Source organism: Haliotis cracherodii, unplaced genomic scaffold (assembly GCF_022045235.1).
Source record: "Haliotis cracherodii isolate W230 unplaced genomic scaffold, xgHalCrac1.p SCAF_8, whole genome shotgun sequence".
NCBI classification, from domain to species: domain Eukaryota; kingdom Metazoa; phylum Mollusca; class Gastropoda; order Lepetellida; family Haliotidae; genus Haliotis; species Haliotis cracherodii.
The window spans coordinates 10,883,915-10,907,197 of NW_027266341.1; the positions used below are offsets into that span (position 1 = coordinate 10,883,915).

Here is a 23,283-nt window from a genome sequence, read left to right on the forward strand (position 1 = left end):
CCTGAACCCACAATACCAGCACGAGGTACTGGAGGTCCCCTGAACCCACAATACCAGCACATGGTACTGGAGGTCCCTGAACCCACAATACCAGCACGGGGTACTGGCAGTCCCCTGAACCCACAATACCAGCACTGGGTACTGGAGGTCCCCTGAACCCACAATACCAGCATGGGGTATTGGAGGTCCCCTGAACCCACAATACTACCATGGGGAACTGGAGGTCCCCTGAACGCACAATACCAGCACAGGGTACTGAAGGTCCCCTGAACGCACAATACCAGCACTGGGTACTGTCAGTCTCCTGAACCCACAATACCAGCATGGGGAACTGGAGGTCCCTGAACCCACAATTGGGTACTGGATACAACCTGAGCCTACCTGAGATAGAACTGAAAAAATTACCTGGCCGTAATGTTGAATATCCGTTGCGGGAGAAGTTGAAGGCACAGTTGACGTGCTGCAAGGTGGGGTCGGCGTCCTGTGCCACCTTCTCGCCCTCCTCGAACATCGACATAGCTGGAAAAGATGAAACATCATCAGTGTACAAGTTGCAGTGAGGCTGAATCATTGATGAGGGACTAAGTGGAAAACATGTGATATATTTGACTAGACTGAGATTTTGTCTCTGAAATGAAAATATTTGAAAATTTATGTTGTTAAATAGTATATTTAATCTATAAAACGAAGGAGCCCAGAGATTCTCTTCTTTTTCAGAAACTTTGAATTTCGAATATAATTTATTTCAGGTGTGTATGAGAGACAATTCAGAACCATGAACATCCACATTTTCCACATATACTTTGTTTCACAGTGACTTTTGCTTGGAAATATTATCTCCATTAAATGTCTCCAAGATAAGCCATTCCCAGCCCTCTCTGCATAACGACCAGCACTGAGCCTGTTAATGGAATGTCATTTTGTAACTAGAAACTCCACAATCTCGGCTCAGATCCGAGTTCATTCTGATTACTGGACGATATAGTACATACTGAAAACTGTCTCCTGAAAGTCAAATTTTTCTTTCACTATATCTGAAAAATAAGCCCAATTATGGAACAGGAAATGACTGATAAAAAGTTCAGTGAGCTTATTCAGTGGAACTTCAAGGATCAGGTCGGTTTGGCCCAATTCAGGGCATGTCGCCCTTCCCTGATGGCATGGATCATATAGCTAGAATAATGCTGAGTGCGGGGTTAAACAACAAACAAGATTTGATATGGCTGCCTGGTGGGTCTGTTGAACTACTGGCTGACAACATTAGTTCTAGATTAGCTAGGAGAGCAGAGTTAGCCTGTCAACACGTCAACGTGATCAAGCTTGGTCCAATTAATATACCAGCTGGATTAAATCTCCACCTTACAATTATACAAATACCCACATTTATGCCTAGCATTACATTTATGCCTAGCATTATACTCAATCACATATGACCTTTGTGTCCGTTCCCTTTGAAAGGAGTTAACAGAGTTAGTTCCATCAAGTTGCTTTGGAAGACCAATTAACTGGCATGTATTTACGACACCTAGCCCCATGCAAATACATTTCACTGTCAGTGAAAACATTCTCCTCCCAACAGGGCCAACGCAGGTCAGTTGTGAAATCGGATCTTTTTCGGATCATTCAACGCTGTCATTCAACACAGGGACAATGACCCTTCAATCAGCGTCAACGTTTAAAACAAACCTATAGCTAACCTGCACCAGTTGTAATGAGAGTTGAGAAATTGACCAGAATCACCTGCTTGACAGCCTAAACCTACCTATAAATTAGAACTCTCTGGGGGAAAATCAGCTGATGAGGTTCTAAAAGGGGAAGACTACAAGATTTAATAATGAAACTTTTCACATTCGTCCACCAACAAAATCAAACCCCTACATAAAACAATAACATTTTGAAAATGTGGCTCTTAATACCTTTAAAGCTTTCAGTGAATTTTGATTGCATGATTAAGTTGCTTCAACAATACATTATTGTTCAGCAGTCAGTACCCCTCATGAAGACCCTCTGCTATCAATGCGAAATTAGCATCTCTCAAGAGACCTGTCTCAATGCTTTACTTATACATCGGCTCAGTAATTGTTGAAACCAAACCCAATCAAATTGTCATTAACAAGGGATGAGTTTCACCCGGATGGCAATGTATATGATATGATTTTCTGGCAGGGCGGTGATGGGTTAACCAACTGGACTAAACAAACACGAGAGCCAATCTTCCACTATCTGCATCAGCGCTTCTACAGCTTATTGGTAATCGACTTCCAGAAATGGGAAACTGCTCCGACTATGACAGAAAGAGAGAAAGGATTTTAAGATTTGCTATTGCAAGTCGATCCCTTCAGCATGGAAATATGTGTTACAAAAAGTTTGAGGTCTACACATGACAAATAAAGGTTTGGTTGCTTAATGTTAGGATTATAGAGTTACACAGGCAGTTGACCAGCCTTCGAAATTCATGAAAGTCCTCTAGCCAGAGACAACTAAATTGTGTTGAGGACAAGTAAGAATCCAATGATGGAAGTCCTCATTGACTCGTAGCCCTTTGGGGGCTATAATTCTGAACCAATTCTCAATGCTTCAATTTTGCTACAAATTTGAACTGAATAAAAGCGACACGAAATGTAAACATAGTAAACACTTTTGTCTTGTCCAAGCAGGACTAGCTACAGACTCTGAGGACCAATGTAATTAGGTTTACACAAATGTCTGAGGTTGGTAGACACTTCACAATGACCAGATCTGTAATGGAGTTCTGGTGAGGAAAATATTTGACCAGTGTTATCAGTTTGTCCAGTGCCAGCTGTTTCAGAACACCTACAAAGTACTTACTCCTCACATACAAACTTTCTAATTGTTACTCATACTGAATCTTCTATATTGAGATATAGTTCACAATCTTTTCCAACAAAATGATGATGAAATGTCTTGAAACTGATGCTCAGAATGGCTATTTTTGCACAATCTAATTCAGCACACAAAATGATCAAACGAAGACATAAACCAAACATGGAATAATTTAAGCAACTGAGGTTAAAACATTTCACGCCCACAATAAACACTCTTTCATGAACCTTCATTACCAAATTTAAAGCAACATTTTGGCAAAACCATTCCCAGTAACGAAGGAATGGTATTCCAAGACCTCACTGCCCAAATGTCTTGGATCAATGGTAAACATGTTAGAGCCAAATTACAGGAATCTTTATTCCGACATGTTCAGATGCTTCTTATGAGAGGCAAGGCCGTCATCACATCACATGAATTGGAGGCTGGGCTTTCTAGATTCTACCAAGCAAGACAACCATTCCAGTTTGTCTGCTCCAACCATTCCAGTTTGGTTGAGAAAGCATGAAAGATACACTTGCATACATGTGCCGATTTCCTAATCAACACCACATGGTGTGCTGATAGCACCAGAATATGTCACTTCCCATAAGTTACACCAGCAATAACTTTCTTTAAATTCACAATGACATTTTGGATACTGAAATCATTTAACATGAATGTTCTACTTGAAACTTCCTTCTAATTACCGGTCTTGTTTCACTGCCAGGCATATAATACCATGTTGACAGAGGTTAAAAAACCTTGGCAAGCATGTGTGGACGACAGTTGGGACTCTTGTAACCTTGCAGTGGCGTGAGGCACACTCGTCTCATTTGTGGTGCCTCGCTCAAATACGAATCTGTTCAGTGGAACGCTATCAGCTGATGCTTCCTCTCTGTGGCGTTCCACATCCCTTTTTCAATCTTCTGTCACGTTTTTTCTTCTTGCGGCATTACCTTTCTCGTGTTTTTGTCAATTTTCTTCTGATCTTGAATCTGACGTATACCCGGTGGCCCGTCTGTTTGAAAATATTTGTTGCTTTCATCCTGCCGCATACCTGTATACCTGGCTGTTCATGTTGTTTACTCTTCCTCCACCTTGTGATGATTCCTGGCGTGTGTGAATTAGCTTGTTTACCATCATGATGGGAGACACAAGGAACTGCAAGGCTGTACCCACGTGGGATCCAAACCCACCACTCCACCTCATGATCTGATCTGTTTTAATCGGCCTCCATCGGATTCTTTCAAACTAACTGTTCACATAAATACTTCCTCTGTCATGACCCAGCTGATAATGATTACCTATTTCCAAGTAATGTTTAAATTGAGGAAGCCTGCCTATCTAAACTAGCATCTCCATAGGTGCTAGGCTGTCAAAACCAGCACTTGTAAAATCTGTCTATCTTCCTTAACCAGCCTCTCTTATTCATCACTCTAAATCTATTTTTCTCATTCCCAGTGTTGCTGTATTTGACAAAGTTCCCAGTATTTTGAACAAAAAAGCTTCACAAGAATTATACATACTCCTTTGGCTGATGATATGTACTTTAGTCAACTGTTGAAATATTTGACATGGAGACATTCCACATGCATCTACACAAGGAGGAAATCAAAAGCTGGCCATGGAATGAAATCAAAGGCTCAAATGTCAAATTTCAGGTCAAGTTCACTTTCATCCGTTTTTATCAAGGAAAATGTCAATTTCAAAATCAATTTCATCCCCATGTATTATTTGAAGGGGACAGAATTTTTCTGAAAGACACACACATGGTACTGAACAAAATTTATGAAGGGTAGCTGTAACAGAAACAAAAATTCAAAATTACAGGCGCTTATAATTGCAAGCAAGAGATAGCTTTTACAGGAAAAGCCAAGGAAGGCTGTTTGAAAAATACAATCTGAATTTATGAGCATGTCGTAAGTAGCGAAATTGACGACATCAACATTACATTCATTGGAACAGAGTTCTATAAATCCAAGATGAAAGTGTAATATTTCTATAACCATGAGCATCAGGAGAAATAAACTGGAATTACTCCTGCAAAGAGGTTAAAAACCTCTGTTCAACATGGTTACACTTTGCAGCCAGGCCGCATATGTGGCTGAATGACGGCAAATTACGTCCCCACCTCCTTTCCTTCGCAATCAAGTGTTATTTGGTGGTATTCAATGGCTTTTCGGGGCATTGAGGAGTGCTGTATCGAAGTATATCAAACGACTTGGGGCCCACTTCCAACCTTAACGAAAATACTGCCACAACATCACTTAAAACAGCCTCTCTTGTCCAGTGAAATTGACAATAATGAATCCTCGTCAACTAAAAATCAATCTGTTATCAGTTTGGCACAATGGAGCTACTGTGTGATGTACATGCAGCCGGACCAGTCCCTCTTCCTTCTCTATTGATTCCTACCACAAACTTGCCACTACACGTTCACGCCTCTGCACTTGTACCCATACATTTTTCCCCCCCTTGCTAGATTCCGGCAACACCGAGATTGACCAACGTTGTTTATATGACTGTTTTCCATATCACCAGATCGAGGGAGGCCATTCGTCAAATAAATTTGTCACAATCCATTTTCTGTTCTACCCGGGCCAGGAAATTTGCAAATTGATAGAAGGAGGGCTGATACAATCTAGCCCCTAAAACAACAGGGGTCTTGCTATTAGCCTGGCATTCCCTCTGTAAGATCAATAGCATATAGATAGTGAAGTCGGCCATGATATCAACTTTCCCGAAGTCACAACGTCTGAACAAGATATGGATTGAAGGAAAAAAATACATGGAAATGCTTTTTGTTCCTGTGCCCCTACAGTGTTTCGGAGAGCATTGAGAACATCAAGACTCACACTGATCTAATGGCTTCACAGCAGGAATAAGGAACGTGAACCACAGCGTGCAATATTGATAAGTGTACATCGCAATGTCAGGATGGTGGGTCAGGAGTAGGTGGGTGAGTGGCACCAAATTGAATTTATGAATATATTGGCTCAGGCGGGATTCAAACTCGATCTTGGGTAAGCTTCAAACTACTGATTATTCTACATCCATGACTTACGGTTCACAGACTTGTTGGCAATATTCTAGGCATGATATGGCAGCCTCTTATTCAGTGGCCATTGTGACTTCTACGGTATAGGGCCCCATTCCACAAAGTGATATTAGCACTAAGACGATCATCGAACTCCCATCCCTTAACATAAGCTTATGATAGTCCTAGTGCTGAGATGATCATAACTCCCATACCTTAATATAGGCTTATGACAGTCCGGGGCCGCGTTCCACTAAGTGATCTTAGTGCTAAGACTGCCGTAAGTCTATGTTAAAGTATGGGACCCAACATCATCTTAGCACTAGGACTAGTTATGATCATTTTAGCACTACAATCGCTTTGTGGAACAGGGCCCTGGTACTAAGATGATCGTAACTCCCATACCTTAACATAGGCTAATGACAGTCCTAGTGCTAAGATCACTTTGTGGAACGGCACCCAGGTGGGTATTATTCTCAGTAACATGCAGTGTGTTGGAAGCATAATCTAACGGACACATCCAAAACTTAAGTTTCCATATACTCAGTGCTGCAAGCCTCTTTAAAGGCACTAATAACAATAAATCACACAACTCAATCTTCTCAGACATAGGAAATGAATTCCACAGAATCAATACATTTCTTGTCATATTAGTCGGGGATAAATGTCAAATGCTCAGTGTAGATCTAGTTAAAATATACGACATATGCCAAATTGACAAAGTAATAAGAAATATAATGCCTATAGTCTGGCAACATATACCAGTCCGCTACTGTTCTGGAAATAAATATCACTCCAGGTAATGATACATCTTTACTTAATTGTTTTCTGACCAAAATAGAACAAGATATAATCTAATTGAAGAAATTATCACAGCATTCCTACAAATCCTTTTGGCAACTTAGCACATAAGGCTAAACACTGAAAAAGTATTTTAGTAATATCCCAGTGCAGTATCAGCTTCATGTGGGGGCTCCGCCCCAAGTGATGCAGGCTGCTGATGGGCACCAAGTAGGTGAAACCCACCTGTACAGGTATGCTGCCTTGGTGAAACCCACCTGTACAGGTATGCTGCCTTGCTGAAACCCACCTGTACAGGTATGCTGCCTTGCTGAAACCCTCCTGTACAGGTATGCTGCCTTGGTGAAACCCACCTGTACAGGTATGCTGCCTTGGTGAAACCCACCTGTACAGGTATGCTGCCTTGGTGAAACCCACCTGTACAGGTATGCTGCCTTGGTGAAACCCATGAATATATAGGTATGCTGCCTTGGTGAAACCCATGAATATATAGGTATGCTGCCTTGGTGAAACCCATGAATATATAGGTATGCTGCCTTGGTGAAACCCATGAATATATAGGTATGCTGCCTTGGTGAAACCCATGAATATATAGGTATGCTGCCTTGGTGAAGCCCATGAAAATATATGTATACTGCCTTGGTGAAACCCGACATGGTGTGTGCGTGCGTGCGTGAGTGTTTGTTGCTGAATGCCACACTCAGAAATATTCAAGTAATATAATGGTGGTCTGTATATACTCAGTTTAGGCCAGACAATCCAGTGATTGATGCCGCGATTGATGACACACCGTCACCAAGTCACCGAGCCTGTTTCAGGCCAACCATTACAAGCTCTGTATGAAGACATGGACATCTCGATTCTGTATATCATCATGACTTTAACACAAATAATCGGTAAGCAATACCAGACAAGGAGAAAATGCCAAACAGATCATGATACACGAAATCAGCCAGACATCAATCGGAACGAATCCCAGCATATATCCGGTGCAAGGGAGGTAAGCTTACAAAGGTTAATCATTGCACATCTTTTGAAGTGATTGCTCCCATTCTCAGAACTGAAAAAAGTAATTAGAAAAATGATATCTACCAACCCCTTTCACACAACAATTGCCCAAAGCTTAATTTGTCTTTCCTCTTCACACTGTTTTAAAAAACAATACAAAACAGAAGATACAAGTAGATTTAACTGGAGCTGGTGCACAAGAAATGAATCAACTGGGGTCCCCATTAGTGGTGAATGTGGGAAGCTGATGGTGTTTGCTGAATTGTGTTTATGTATCAACCACGCTGTGACTAATAAACTTTGTCGTCATGATGGTGAATTGACAGGTATCCTTAGTCTTGAGGTCGTTTAACTGGGGAGGTAAATAAACACAGCACCTCATCACATCTTAGAACACGGGAAGACGATCAGATAATGCAGGGGTAACTGCTGAGATATCATAAGTGCTTCTTTATTAGTTTGATTTGTGGTGATTGCACACACTGTTGCTAGTGGCAACCACACAAAGCAAACACTGATCTTTGACTGATATCTCAACTCAGCAGTATAGTTCAGAACAATTGTGTACAGTGCTATAAACCTCTGCTCGAAGTGGTTGTGAAGGTGCTTATGCAGCAGGATTTGTTTGTAGTTTAACATCGCACTCATCAATATTGCAGCTATGCGACAGCAGTCTGTAAGTAATAAAGTCTAGACCAGAAAATCCAGTGATTGACACCATGAGCATTGATCTACACAACTGAGAAACAATGACATGCATCAACCAAGTTGGCAAGCCTGACCACCCAATACCACTAGTTACCTCTTATGACAAGCATCAGTTGCTGACGACCTATTCTAACCCTGTTCTTCAAAGGTGTCTACATCAGGAGATACTACTCTGCAGACTTCGATGTACCTGAGGGGATGTTACAGTAAAGATGATGTCTATGGTCTACATAATATATAGTGGATGTATTTCCACCAGAAATAACAACTGAACGGGTTAATGTGTCATGACCTGGCACTGTGAATAAATGCTCATACCATCAACCAGTGGTTGTGAATAAATGTTCATATCAACCAGTGGCAGTGAACAAATGCTCATACCATTGACCATTGGTTTGTCTATTCCAGACTCAAGACCTTCAGGACAGAGTAATATCGTTTTAACACAGCTCAAGACAGCATGAAACACCACTGACACACTCCATGAAAATGATGATGATTTTTACAATGACTGTTAAACTGCTTCTGTCCATTCATACCCGTTGGAAAATATATCATAACTTTATTTGTGAAAGTGCAGGGCCAATATCTTTCAATTCCACAAGGCATTCTTTATTGTTAAATGTCTCAGATATGACCCAGCAAAGGGCATCTCGATCTACTCTGAAGTATTAAATCCAAACAGAATTTGACAGCTGACTATTCACCTTGATAAGTTTCAGTGCACATATTATACAGGGAAATCAAATACAATGCATATTTCATAGACACACCCCAACTCTATCTTCCTTTCACTCAAACAAAACAGCAAGCTCCAGTTTGGGAGCCAGCAATCTTGGACAATGTTTATTTACAACATCAGCAACAGTCTCAGGGGGAGGTTTGCTCGCTCGCTGTGTCGTAACAAGCAATAGGTACCCTTCCCAGATTACTAAGAACCAGCAGCAATTTCAGGTGAAATACATCACAGAAGGAATTGATTTCCCGGGGAAATTAAGTCAAAACAAACATAGGTCCATGTACGATGAGAGATAGCAATAATTAAGGCTCAGAGTCAAACAGCCATGCATGATGCATACATTGCAACCTACGCGGTGCACAGTTCCAAGCTTCGTAATTAAATTGTTCTGTTGCACTTGCGTAATTTACTTTATCGGCAAACCTAATACATACTATTTGTATTGCCGGGTATACTCAGACTCTGATGGCAGCAGTGTAGGATTCAGGAGTTTGGCGTGCGTGTGCACGCAAGTGATATTTTCTTGCATGAGAAGAAATGTATTACGTCTCTCCGAAATTACCTACGAGTAGAGAAGATTGGAAGTTGTGCATCATTTTCATTCGAAACGAACAACTAGTCATTAAATGCAGAGACTGTAGCAATAATAGGCCTAGAAAAACACAACACTTGAGTAAAATGGCTGGTTTATGTGAGAGGATTGTAATTATAGGGGGAAAAGTTACAAAAAATGAGGAAGAATTCATTTTTTGTTTGCAAACTGCATTGACCTCAGAAATATTCTCTAAGGAATCGTCCATGAAACAGGCTCCTAAGTAGCATTACTGTAGGTTTATGCAAATAAATACTCCAGGAGTCTCCCTGACGGGAACCAAGCAAACAGTATCCATTAATTCTTTTTTTTTACATTTGCAAAAGCATGAAATCAAGGTTTATTCCGAATGATGAAATATTTGAAACTCTAAGCTTCATTATCTTCCTCAAGTGTCCTCACGTCCATTGGTAAATAAAAATCAACTCTGAATGCACGCAATCCCAAAAAATCAAAATGGCCCCATTAGTTCCAGAGCACCATTTCATCAGACGAGTGTCTATTTCATCTGAAATTAACATCACTCGTAATGACGACCTTGTATCAAACATACTGTGCAGTTTATGAATATGGCCAATAAAGTATACAGACACAAATGCCATCTCAGCTGAAATGTGCGTCAATATTGCAACTCACGAGTCTGTGTTGAAATGAACACCCAAACAGTAAGAGTACCATGAGCTGTGCATGATGAGGATGATTATATGGAGGTGTCATGTAGGTAATCAGGCGGAAGACCCGAGATTGGTTAGGCAACAGTTGTAGTTAGTCAATGCCCTCTCGGGACGGCAAGCGATTCGCACAGAAATATCGCCGCCTAAGCCTCTCACAGTTATTAAAGAATTTCTACCTCTCTTCGCGCTGCTCTCTATCCACGCCGATTACATTCAAGAGCGTGTGTCCCTTTCATCTGACACTTCCATAAAACTTTATTTTGTATTTCTTTAATGATTTTCTTCACCAACTCTTTACAAAAATCACATCGTCCAACGTTGACCATGAACAAAATCTGACATTTTCCCAAGAAAAACAACAAAAAGCTATTCCTTTCGCATAAGTCAGCTGTGAAATAGATGTTCTCAATGTCCCACTTTGATCTCTGAGTTCAGTGTTTCTGAGCTACTGTCAAGTCCCTGTGATGTACAACAGACACATGAAATCGACACCGTCCTCGAACAACTCTCTGACATAGGTAATGAGGATCTATGTGCATCAAAAGTCATTTTTTGAGCTTCCCCTTAATAAAGTCCAATTTTCAAGTCCTAATCTTACAAAACACACTCCTTTATTTCCAACCTACGTAATCACAAGTCTGATTTACATTTTTTTTACGAACACAGAATATGTCAATAATCAAGCTATCAGTGGCAGCATGAGTTAAAAAGTATTCGCCACGCTAATGTCAGTGTCATTATCTTTCAAGGTAGGGAATGGATGTTTATTGAAAAAAAGATTATTTATAAACTTCTGTCACCATAAGACACAATGTTTCCCAGGTTTGCATTCTACACAATGGCAGATAATGAGAACCTTTTGCTCTTTACAAACAGTGATCATGATAACACCACAGGTAAATTGTTTGAAAAAAAAGAAAATGCTATCCAGATATGAGTATACTGTCTTATACGAAAATAATGATACAATGTACAACATGTATAAAGAAATCCATGCAATAATGAAGACACAAATTGTTCTTCTACTTGTTTCAGTTTCATCTTCCTGGAGAAGTAATTAGTTCTATAGACACATATATATTAGAGTAATATTTGGCATAAAGGGGACAAAACTAGCAAAGTGTCCCAATGAATCTAGGAAGATGGAACTTGTCTTCAATCAGTTAGATCATTAAATCTATGAATGACTCATACAAATTAATAAATGACTTTGGTAGCTGTACATTGATGATGTAAGTTTATTTCCCATTTGTCAAATCCTCTTGGCCAGTTATACAAGAATCAGGGGAAAAGAAAATTGGTCTTACAGTTGGTCATGAAATACTAAATCAGATACAGTTCATATGAGTAACAAAAGAATTCAGGATAAATTTATATTTTTGAAACAAAAGTCTTTGAAATAAAAGTTTACAAAATCCTACCAATGAAAAGGATTTTAAATTTGAATATTCATATTGACAAACCAAAAAGCAGGTTTATGAACACAAAAAGACTTCTTTTTAATCATAATCACAATCAAAAGGCTCAATGAGACCTATAATTAACAGAACAGAGAAAGGTTCGAAACTGTAAAACCAACAATCTAAAACCAGGGTCGTGGAGGCTAGATAGAGTGCATCAGTTCTGCATATTCTACAAGAATCTTAATGACTGGCAAACTAATGATACAGGAGAAACCAGGCTCCTAAAGCTGCATGGTGGACATTTTTTGCAAGTTTGTTCACAAAGAATGTGGAACTGAATAAAACAACATGGCCTGGTGAAGAAACATGGCTGTGCATGCTGTCGGACGATGACAGGCCACCTCGACAAACAGCTCCCATAAAGCTAGGTACAGTCATTAGCAGACAGACTCACATAGCCACAGTGTTATGTTTCCCTGGAACAGCGTTGTTCATGACAAAGTCAACATTACATGTATTTAGAACATAAGCTCACTTTCCTAGCTGTTTCCTGCTAATGAGAAATATACCTAAACCACAAAATCATTTGGGTGTTTTTAGCCCAATTGGTTGCTCCATAACTCCTTCTGGATGCGTAAAAATATACAAATAACGCATTCCACATGTCGGGGAAATTGGTTGGTTGAATAATGAGGATTCATATTTAGCTTGCTGGCTTCAGACGTCAATAAACCACCTTCACTGCAAGCCTGTCGGATACGAATACTGATTACGCGCCTGCTGATTCTAGGAACATCATCATCATACGAACAGCACAACATGCATTCTGGGTAGATGTTCGAGGTGTTTATGGCAGATTTGTAAAAACACAAACATTTCCGTGCATCAATGCAAGACCTCTTTACACGACCATTGTCACGATGTCTGCTGTTTCAATGTTTTCTTACAATATTTATAAGCATGGGTGATGAAAGGCTTTTTAAACGGACACATAACCACAGCCAAGTCTATGTTGTTGTGAGAAGTAAAGATTCCTTTCAGGACTTCTATTTGATGGAAAGAGCAGACGTACATGAACGTGTGCATTGTATAGACTTATGTCTTTGAGAAACAAATCTGAAAAAAATTCTTCAAAAGAACAGATCTGTTTCTCAGTCTTATTTTCCTGCAGTGATTCCAAGGTCATCTATTATGTCTTTGGTATGTTGTGAAGAGTGACCAAACTGGGATTGTGGATTTGAGAGCAGGAAAAATAGCAATGGCATGATTGGACAAGGAAAGATTTCTGCACCTAACCCCTGCTTCAAATATTAAGCAAAACCCCAAGTTTCAAGAATTTTAACTGTTGCTTAGTCCACAACAGGGATTTACATGGGTCTATCAATCTTTTAGTCCAAGGGACTTTCAATACTATATTTGGGTGTCCAAGGCATGAAAATTGTTGGTATGAACAAGCTTTTGGTATGTGACACTTTTAATCGATAATAATCATTGCACATGCTCACACCTTAAACCTGCTATAGATGAGGGTTTCAATGTAATATGCAATCTCCAATTTTGACAAATTTACCAATACAAACTCAAGGCTCACAATGTCAATCATTCGCATATATTCCCAATGTGTACAGGAGGCACCCTTTTGTGTGGGGTAAAACCCTGCAGATAATATTTTTTTTACTTAATAATTACATGAATAATTTCTTCATACTTCCAGTTATGGGTTATGATCTGTATAAATTCAGTGAGTGAGTGTGGTTTTACGCCGCTTTTAGCAATATTCCAGCAATATCACAGTGGGGGATACCAGAAATGGGCTTCACACATTCTACCCATGTCGGGAATAGAACCCAGGTCTTTTGCGTGACAAGCGAACGCTTTAACCACTAGGCTACCCGACTGCCCCTTATAAATTCAGATGGAGGGGTTACGGCAGAAGTTTGACCACGGTCACCTGCAGGGGAATGGTCATCTGGTTCTAATGCTAGCCTTGAGTCGGGTCACTATTTCTTAATGAGGGAGTGCTGGTTTATGCAACTTGAGAAACATCCGGGGACAGCATTGACTTTACATGATGATGAGTAGTCTGTCTTACAGACCCTGATACAAATATAAATCAAATACAGCCAATGCAAATCTAGATTACTGCAGTATCTGAAAAAGAAGAGAGTCACTGTGCTCCCTTTTATTATATTTTTATCAAGATAACTGAACAACTGTTTTTTCTGTACGATATGTTCATTTCAGAGACTAGATGTTAGTCTAGATGATGAGCATCACCTTGTTGGTCATGTGAACAAGGCATCCGACCTCGGATCAGAATCCTATGAAACAATAAAACAAAAACACATATCTCATGGAAATATTTATGTTGACAATTGAATCCAACTATCTTGATACTTTTTCTGTCGTAACAGATGAAGATTGCTTCTACTGCCCGATCTGTGTAGAGCTCCCTGCCCAATCTATCTACCCAATGGTAAAGTGGGCTGCCCACTGCTATTGCGCCTCACAGACAACACTATCAATTGTGTATTTCAAAGCTGTATTGGAAAGAGAGTGGGGCTAATAAGACATGAAAACATTCATCAAGGCAGGATCAAAAGGCGATTTAGCTGGCAGTTACTGTTCACACAGCACCACCAGGGCCTTAACACTCATTTGGTCTTGTATTGAATACACAGGGACGCAGGCAACAAGCGATGAGCCAGATCAACTGACTGCCAGTGATTCCAGCCAATGAAATGTATATCAAGGAATCCAAGCTCACAAGGAACCTAACTATTTCTGTTTCAGTCCAATTTCATCTATATCAAGGTACTGACCCACGAGAAATAATATTATTTTGTGACATCTTGAATTTTCTACATCCTCAAGGTAAGTGACCCACAAACAAGAAAATATTATTTCGGGACATCTTGAAATTTCAATTTCATGCAGACATATGAAATCAACAAGCAATTTACGCAACCAGCGACCCAGTCACATGTACATGTTTAATGTCGAAAGTGTAATGGTGAAACATACACCATGGTAAGCAAAGCCACATGCAACCAAACCCTATCTTCCTCAAATCTCACATCTGAGCACCCAGAATTTCAATTGTCTCAGAACATAGGAAATCCATAACAACACTGAAGGCGGTAACTGAACCTGTAACATATGAAGTGCATGTGCCAAAACAAGATTTTGCAAATTAAATCCAACATCTACAATTGAAAAAGGAAACAAGCAGACTGATCAAGGTTAATAGAAAGACTGAGCTTTGAGAACATGGGATAGAAATACAGTGACATGAATCCCTCAACTGGAAAATGATATCTTGTACATATCACAAAATCTTTAATTTAATGATGGCAGATGCTGCTTACGATACATAAACACATATACTACTCAACAGAAGTGAAGGAACAGATGATAATTTAACCATAGGCACATGAAAGAATCGGGTGTTCGTTTACATGTTTTGAGGACCTGTGAAGATCCGGGGTAGAATAGGTCTTCAGCAACCCGTGCTTGCCGTAAAAGGCGACTATGCTTGTCTAACGGCGACTAACGGGATCGGGTGGTCAGGCTTGCTGACTTGGTTGATGCATGTCATCAATCCCAATAGCGTGTATCGATGTTCATGATGTCAATCACTGGATTGTCTTGTCCAGGCTTGATTATTTACAAATTGCTGTCATATAGCTGGAATATTGCTGAGTGCAGCATTTAACAACAAACAAACTTGTTTTGAGTGGCATATTAGTTATAAAACTTGAAATGTTCCAATCTCCTGGAAAGCCACTGGTACCCCAACCCACCTTCTGCCATCAGGATCTGCTACAGATTCTAGCATACTGGGAACACAGTACAAGCCAGTAGACATCAATCAGGTCCTGCACCATATGACAGGGGAATTTATATTTTTTAGGTATTTCTTTTACTAAAAGCCTAGGCAAGTCTAGTTTGCTTGTAGCAGAAGAGGAAAGGTTCTTTCGAAGAAAAAAAATAAAAAATTTAAAGAAATGTTTTCACTGACCAAGTGTTAGTCTGCAGTCTTAGGAGCTCTTGACATACTAACACTTTGATGTTCAGCAACAACAGTCCTCATCTTAACAATGACACTACTAATGTCTTGAATGACATTCAGTCTCTCCAAGCAGTCTCACAAACCCACATACTGCTACCCAGATCATCTCTACCAAGCTTGATGTGTCTTATGTTATAATACCAAAGTCATTAACATCAACATAGACTGTTAAGTAGCCATTACCGACATCCATTATTACTTACATTCTCAGTTAGGAGAGAAGCAAACAGTAATGTCTATATTATACCTAATGTGAACAGATTGTTGTGGATAGGAGTGATAAATTACTACTTAATGCAGAATAGCCTTGGTGCTCTTCATCCCCAGGAATGTTTCCATACTTACTTATAAGAGTATTGTCTTACAATGCTTTTACCACTCTTCAACCAATATCTTGACAGGGGACATCTAGAATGGGTGTCACATTCTGCACCCGTGTTGGGAATAAAACAGGGTTGTGTCATGAACCATTAGACCATCTTTGAAAGAGGAAACTATCTGGATATAATGTTGGCATGTCTTGTACCACTTAAAGGATTTGTTAGTTACAAGACTCAAAGACCTTTGAGTGAGTGAGTGAGTGAGTGAGTGAGTGAGTGAGTGAGTGAGTATGGTTTTACGCCGCTTTCCGCAATATTCCAGCAATATCACGGGGGGTGGGGGGGGAGACACCAGAAATGGGCTTCACACATTGTACCCATGTCGTGAATGGAACCCGGATCTTCGGCGTGACGAGCTGAAGCTTTAACCACTAGGCTACCCGACCGCCCCTTAAGACCTTTGAGAGGTTTATCATCACCCAAACATTCAATTCCTCACTTTACCCCTAACCCCAGCAATCTGTCAATTACATGCATCAATTGACCAATACATTATTTATTTTACTGAAAAAAATAAATCATACCAGAAAATACTTGAAAAAGATATTTATGCTTAAGACTGTTGAAAAAAGAAGTAACTGTCAGCCACAAAAAATATATTGTTGCAAGATGCTTTTTAAAAAATAAATATTTAGGCCCCTTTTCAAAAAATGAATAAATATCCAATGGTCAGTCTGTAAAAGGCTGAACTGTGAATTATCCAATAACACTTGCACGCAGAAACAGTTAATTGTGTTGCATTTCAGACATACAAACTATTCAAGTCTCAGTCTCAACTGGTCTCAGTCACTTCCAGAAAAAAGCAATAGCTCAAACAGCTTCACCAACTGAATGATGTTTGTGTCATTTCTAATCTGACTTCAAAGATCACTTTAAGAACCAAGATGAGGAAATGGTTGTTTTTTGTAGTTTTTAGAATGAAATCCTTAAACTGATCTAAACTGTTAACACCCTTTTCATAATCACAATGTGGAAGAAACATATGACTTAGATTTATTTTCTTCAAAAATTACAAAACTTGCTCTGCATTAAAGGAAACTTGAGGCCAATAATTGCATCAATATGAGGTATGGTCTAAAGAGACCACCCTTCCTTAAGTTTCATAATTAATTACACCATGCTAATTTCTTATCATCAGCAGCCAGACTTAAGGTCTCAGTGCTGATTAAACTTCAGAACCTGTGTTCTCCACAGTTGCCCTGGCAATCATATGTCTCTGATGACATCATCATAATTATCCCACGGGGTTTTATCTTATTAACATCCAATGCCCTGAAGGTTAACAGTTTTTAACAACTTTAAAGCATGCCTTATATATCCCTTGTAAACAGCTCCATGATTTTTTAAAAAGGATTATTTATGTCATACGGTGAGATTTAGTCTGCCATACAAACCCTGAAAGAAAAACCAACACTAATTATCCCAAGCAAGTCCATGATAGTTGGCAAGTCTAGATCATGACAGTTTCAGTCTGAAAATGAAGAGAGTTTCTTGGTTCCCTTTTAAATATTTTATAAAGATAATTTAAGAACTGTTTTTTCGTAAAATATTTTCATTTCAGAGATTACATGTCTTTGTGAAAGTTTGAAGTATAAGGAATGAACTACATAAACAGAGTTGGACAATATCAATGGGTTCAAAATAACATTTATAGCCAGGCCTTTAAACTTTTCTACTTATGAAGAAATATTTCAGTTGGGATCATTGATTTTTTTAAAATCACTGACTTGAAAACTGTTACGCTATGTAGTTGAAATATCAATATTTTAGGGAAGCCTTTGATAAAATCAACATACATATATCTCAGAGTGATTGCGTTGTGTTAGGGAGATATGTCATGATGAAAAAAATAATCAAAGCAAGGTGCAAGCAATTCCAATCAAAGGGAAAAATGCAAGGAAAAATTGAGCAAGATGACTACAAGATTACATCACTGGAATTTTGCAATAATGATGGTATTCATCCCCGACATTAACAGACTACAAGTGCGTAATCAAAATCATCCATAAATAACCCAGATAAATTTGGCATGGAGGGAAGGAGTGCTTTGAAAGATGGGTTTAAAATCCTATTACAGGGCCACATTTATCTCCCGGTTGGAGCTTTTTGGTTTGACCTCATATTCATAAATCTGACATTTTTCAGAAATTGATGCAAACTCACTGCTCTTGATAAATGGATGTCTTTTTTTCCATCGCCTGTATGATTAAGAGGTGAAATGAATTCTGTCACCTACTTGTGGATTTCATGACTGGCGAAATGAACATTCTCATGATCACTTCCTGATTGCGACAGGTCCTGTCAGTACCACCGACATTTGTTATAGACGCCATTGTCAACATAGGCAGATCAATGTATCCCATCATTCTATGGTTTCTTATCATGGCTATAGTCTTTATTCATTGCTTACAGTGCAAGCACAGAAGGTTAAATCCCTGTCACAAAGTCCTAACTTTACTATCCGGGATCAGATAACGATTTGCTAGGCACTCAATAGGGATTCCAAAAGCTTTTGTAATAGACGGTTTTTAAGATGGAAAGGGCACAAGGTTTGATTGCTTGGTTTATAGTATTATTTGGCCAAATTTAAAGGTATGTGTCCAAAATAAAAGAATGAACCCAAATAAAATTAACATTTCAAAGTTTTGTACACCACAATTGCACTAATGCTGAAATGGGGCACAGGTGGATCAGGGCCTCGTTCCTCAAAGCGATCTTAGCGCTACAATGATCTTAAGCCTATGTTAAAGTATGGGACTTACGATCACCTTAGCGCTAAAATTGCCTTGAGGAACGGGGCCCAGAGGTCTAAGCTGGGTCCTTCAGCCATGAGGTGCTGATTGGAGTTCCAATTCACGATAGCCCTGATCATAAAATATTTACATCCAGTCACAGGTCTGGACGAGGCATTGCACACTGGTATCAACTTTGTGGGGACTCAGTCGGGTGTAGACTGGGTCTTTCGCAAGCCAGGTTTGTCATTAGAGGCGACAATGTTTGTCGTAAGAGGAGAGCAACAGGATTGGGTGGTCAGGCTCTCTGACTTGGTTGATGCATGTGATCGTGTCCCCATAGTGTGGATTGATGCTCATGATGTTAATAACTGGTCCAGACTTGATTGTTGTTCATATGGTGGGAACATTGCTAAGAGTGAAGTTAAACAAAAAGAAACGAACAAGTGAGAATGAGGAGACTTACCTGCGAAGTATACGGTACACGCCAGTAAGGCCACACACATGATGAGAAGGATGAGAGCGGTGCACTTCCATGTGCATCTCTGCTTCAGCTGTTTCTTCATTCTATGACTCGCGCTACTGAACTTGGAATAGTAACCGTAGTCTTGTGAAGGGGGGTACGTCCCCATTGGAATGCTGGGCACACCAAACTGAGGAAAAGTGAAGGCTTGCCTGCAACGAGAACAAGGTTGTCTTTAATATGAGAGAGTTTTATGAACTCATGTGACACATATATTCATATTAACAACTTGCATCCATGCTGGGAACTTGATCTGCTGCATGATAAACTAACCACTGAACGTCCTGACCACCCCTTCAAAAATGAGTTGTGCTTTAACAGAGTCTTCCCTATGCTTAACAGTGGTCTTGTGGAGGAAGCAGGGCTACAACGAAACCAGATGCACCCCTACAGTGACACAAGATGGATTCCTACAGAGAACCCAGATGGCTCCCTACAGTGTAACTAGATGGATTGCTACAGTGAAACAAGATGGATTCTTTCAGTGATACAAGATGGCTCCCTACAGTGAACCAAGATGGCTCCATACAGTGAACCAAGATGGCTCCCTACAGTGTAACTAGATGATTCTTTCAGTGAACCAAGATGGCTCCCTAAGTGAACCAGGATGGCTCCATACAGTGAACCAAGATAGCTCCATATATAGTGAACCAAGATGGCTCCCTACAGTGTAACTAGATGATTCTTTCAGTGAACAAAGATGGCTCCCTACAGTGAACCAAGATGGCTCCCTACAGTGAAACAAGATGGCTCCATATAGTGAACCAAGATGGATTCCTACAGTGAACCAAAATGGCTCCCTACAGTGAACCAAGATGGCTCCCTACAGTGAAACAAGATGGCTACCTACAGTGAACCAAGATGGCTCCCTACAGTGAACCAAGATGGCTCCCTACAGTGAACCAAGATGGCTCCCTACAGTGAACCAAGATGGCTCCCTACAGTGAAACAAGATGGCTCCATATAGTGAACCAAGATGGCTCCCTACAGTGAAACAAGATGGCTCCATATAGTGAACCAAGATGGCTTCCTACAGTGAAAACAGATGGCTCCATATATTGAACCATGATGGCTCCCTACAGTGAAACAAGATGGCTCCATATAGTGAAACAAGTCGGACCCCTTTCATGAAACCTTGGACCCCTAAAAGAAAATAATAGTTGTTCAATCTGTTAAAGGAGTTCAAACTCACAAACATCCAACCTGGAAAGCTATTGAAGAAACTTCATGACATTGAGAAGTGCAACAAAGCAACAACAAAAATCGCTGAAAAAAACCTTCAAGAAAATCTACTATTAAAAGACAAACATAAACGTCAGCAAAATTGACACATTTGATAAATTGTTGAAATATGATAAGGAAATATTGGACAGCCATTTTCAAAATTATGGATTTCTGAGAAGATTTGTCATGAGGACAAGACATATATTTAATATATCGATTTCAGCAGAAAGGTGCACCTTGACATCTTATTCCACCAACTTAGACTCCAGCGAGTCTGAAAGTCGGACATAAACATCCAACAGATGAGACAACAGATCCATACTCTGTCAGACCTAGCCAATGATACCATTCTCTGCGAAGGAATTTTAAACAACATGCGTCGCCTGTACTTTTTTTATTATTGCGTTCTAATGGGTTTTATCAGTTTATTGAGTTACGTAAGTTTTATTCTAATTTTACAGCTACTTCAAAGACTCTCTTTCAGAAAGAACACATAAAGAGATGCTGGACAAGGGTCATCTGCTTCAAAGTAAGCTGGATGTCCTTGCCACCATAAGTCTCGTCAATAGCCAAGTCACAGCCTGATAGTGAGGAGCAAGAGCTGAGAGAGCTGCCTGCTTTAGTCGCATTGATTTCCATATCATCAGAACTCACTACATCTCTGATGACTCAAACAATATGTTTTCTTATTTCAATGTGGTCTAAATTGAAATCGATTATTTTTCATTTTCAGTATAAAAGCCATCGCAAACTTCCAACACTGAATGAACTGATGTACACAATTGACATGGGATATGGTGCAAAGCTCAAATTGTTCAAGTTCTCTCGTAATATGATTGCTGACTTGTTGAAACCACCAGGCAGATATAAATATATAATAAAATTATGCATTAGGGAATTGGAAAATACGGATATGCAGTATAGCATAGAGAGATAGTTCTATCAAATTGATCATTTTTTCCCCATTTGAGGCAATATGGGCTATTCCAATAGCGTGTGTGTAGCATGATTATCTCAGACAACTGTTATTACTAATAGCAGCGATGGGCGCTGAACGGGTCAAGCACAAACACATGTCAATTGATGGAGGACTTCAAGCATGGCATCGATAAACTAACAAGTTAGTGCCTATTACAGACCAAGCTCTATCCACTATAAGGTGTATTAAAGGGCAAGGACCATCTACAATAGGATATATCAAGCGACAAGGACTATCAACTATAGGATATATCAAGGGCCAGGACTATCAACTATAGAATATATCAAGGGCCAGGACTATCAACTATAGGATATATCAAGGGCCAGGGCTATCAACAATAGGATATATCAAGGGCCAGGACCATAAACTATAGGATATATTAAGCGCAAGGACCATCAACTATAGGATATATCAAGGGCAAGGACTATCAACTATAGGATTTATCATAGGGCAAGGGCTATCCACTATATGGTATATCAAAGGGCAAGAACTATCCACTATATGGTATATCAAAGGGCAAGAACTATCCACTATGTGATATATCAAGGACAAGGACTATCCACTATATGGTATATCAAGGGACAAGGACTATCCACTATATGGTATATCAAGGGACAAGGACTATCCACTATATGGTATATCAAGGGACAAGGACTATCCCCTTTTCAGGTATGTAAAGGGACACAGACTATCCACTATAGGATTTATCATAGGGCAATTTATAGCAAATTCCCTCTGATGTGTCATGAATAGTGAAACACTCTTGTTCTCCAGAAAACGTCTACTTCTATAAACAGTTCCTGTTTCAAGAGTTTCATTCCTGTTTAAATAATACTTTTCAACCGAAGAACCCTGGCCATGGAACAGTGATCATCCACCTTAGAATCTACATGCACAGAAGAGGTGCAGATCCAAGAACACAGCTACATCTTAAGGTTTGTCTCACACAACTCTCAGGCATATTCCAGCAATATCATGGCAGACAAGAAATGTGCTTCAAACAAGGTGATTATAACAGACATGGCTTTTCCCATGAGGGGGGGGCGGTCCGGTAGCCTAGTGGTTAAAGCGTTCGCTTGTCACGCCGAAGACGCGGGTTCGATTCAGTACAATATGTGAAGCCCATTTCTGGTGTCCCCCGCCGTGATATTGCTGGAATATTACTAAAAGCGGCGTAACACCCAACTCGCTCACTCACCCATGAGGGGAATCAAACCTGGACATTAGGTGTGATGAGCGAACACTTTAACAACTGGGATAACCTGCTGCACTTGAGACAAGCTGAGGTCCAGATAGAGAATAGAGTGGTACTGAATATGTGATAGAAAATGTAGCCTAATAAGGTCTCCATGATGTTACAAAAACAATATTCTTATGTTGATTGGTACTTGAAGCAATATACTCATTTCCTGTAAACTCACAAATGTATTACTTTTCATCCAAATTGGTCAAATTGAAACTGACCCTTTACACTGTCTATTGTACAGAAGGAATCGGACAGCTTAACTGGTGTAACACAGACCATGCAATAAAATCTCTGGTAGTCATGGTTATCGTTCAATCTTTGGAATTGGCAATGTTTTTG

At 39.8% G+C, this 23,283-nt stretch overlaps 1 protein-coding gene across 14 annotated transcripts in view; it reads right to left on the minus strand.

The window, feature by feature from the left end:
* LOC139449888 (teneurin-m-like) overlaps positions 1 to 23,283 on the minus strand; it is a 232,840-nt gene that overhangs the window by 49,254 nt on the left and 160,303 nt on the right. For all 14 annotated transcript variants that reach the window (XM_071231465.1, XM_071231467.1, XM_071231469.1 and 11 more), the window contains 2 exons: positions 19,439 to 19,647; positions 406 to 519 (listed from right to left, as the gene is read on the minus strand). In XM_071231465.1, the coding sequence (XP_071087566.1) occupies positions 406 to 519; positions 19,439 to 19,647 (323 nt within the window). The remainder of the gene's footprint in view (positions 1 to 405; positions 520 to 19,438; positions 19,648 to 23,283) is intronic.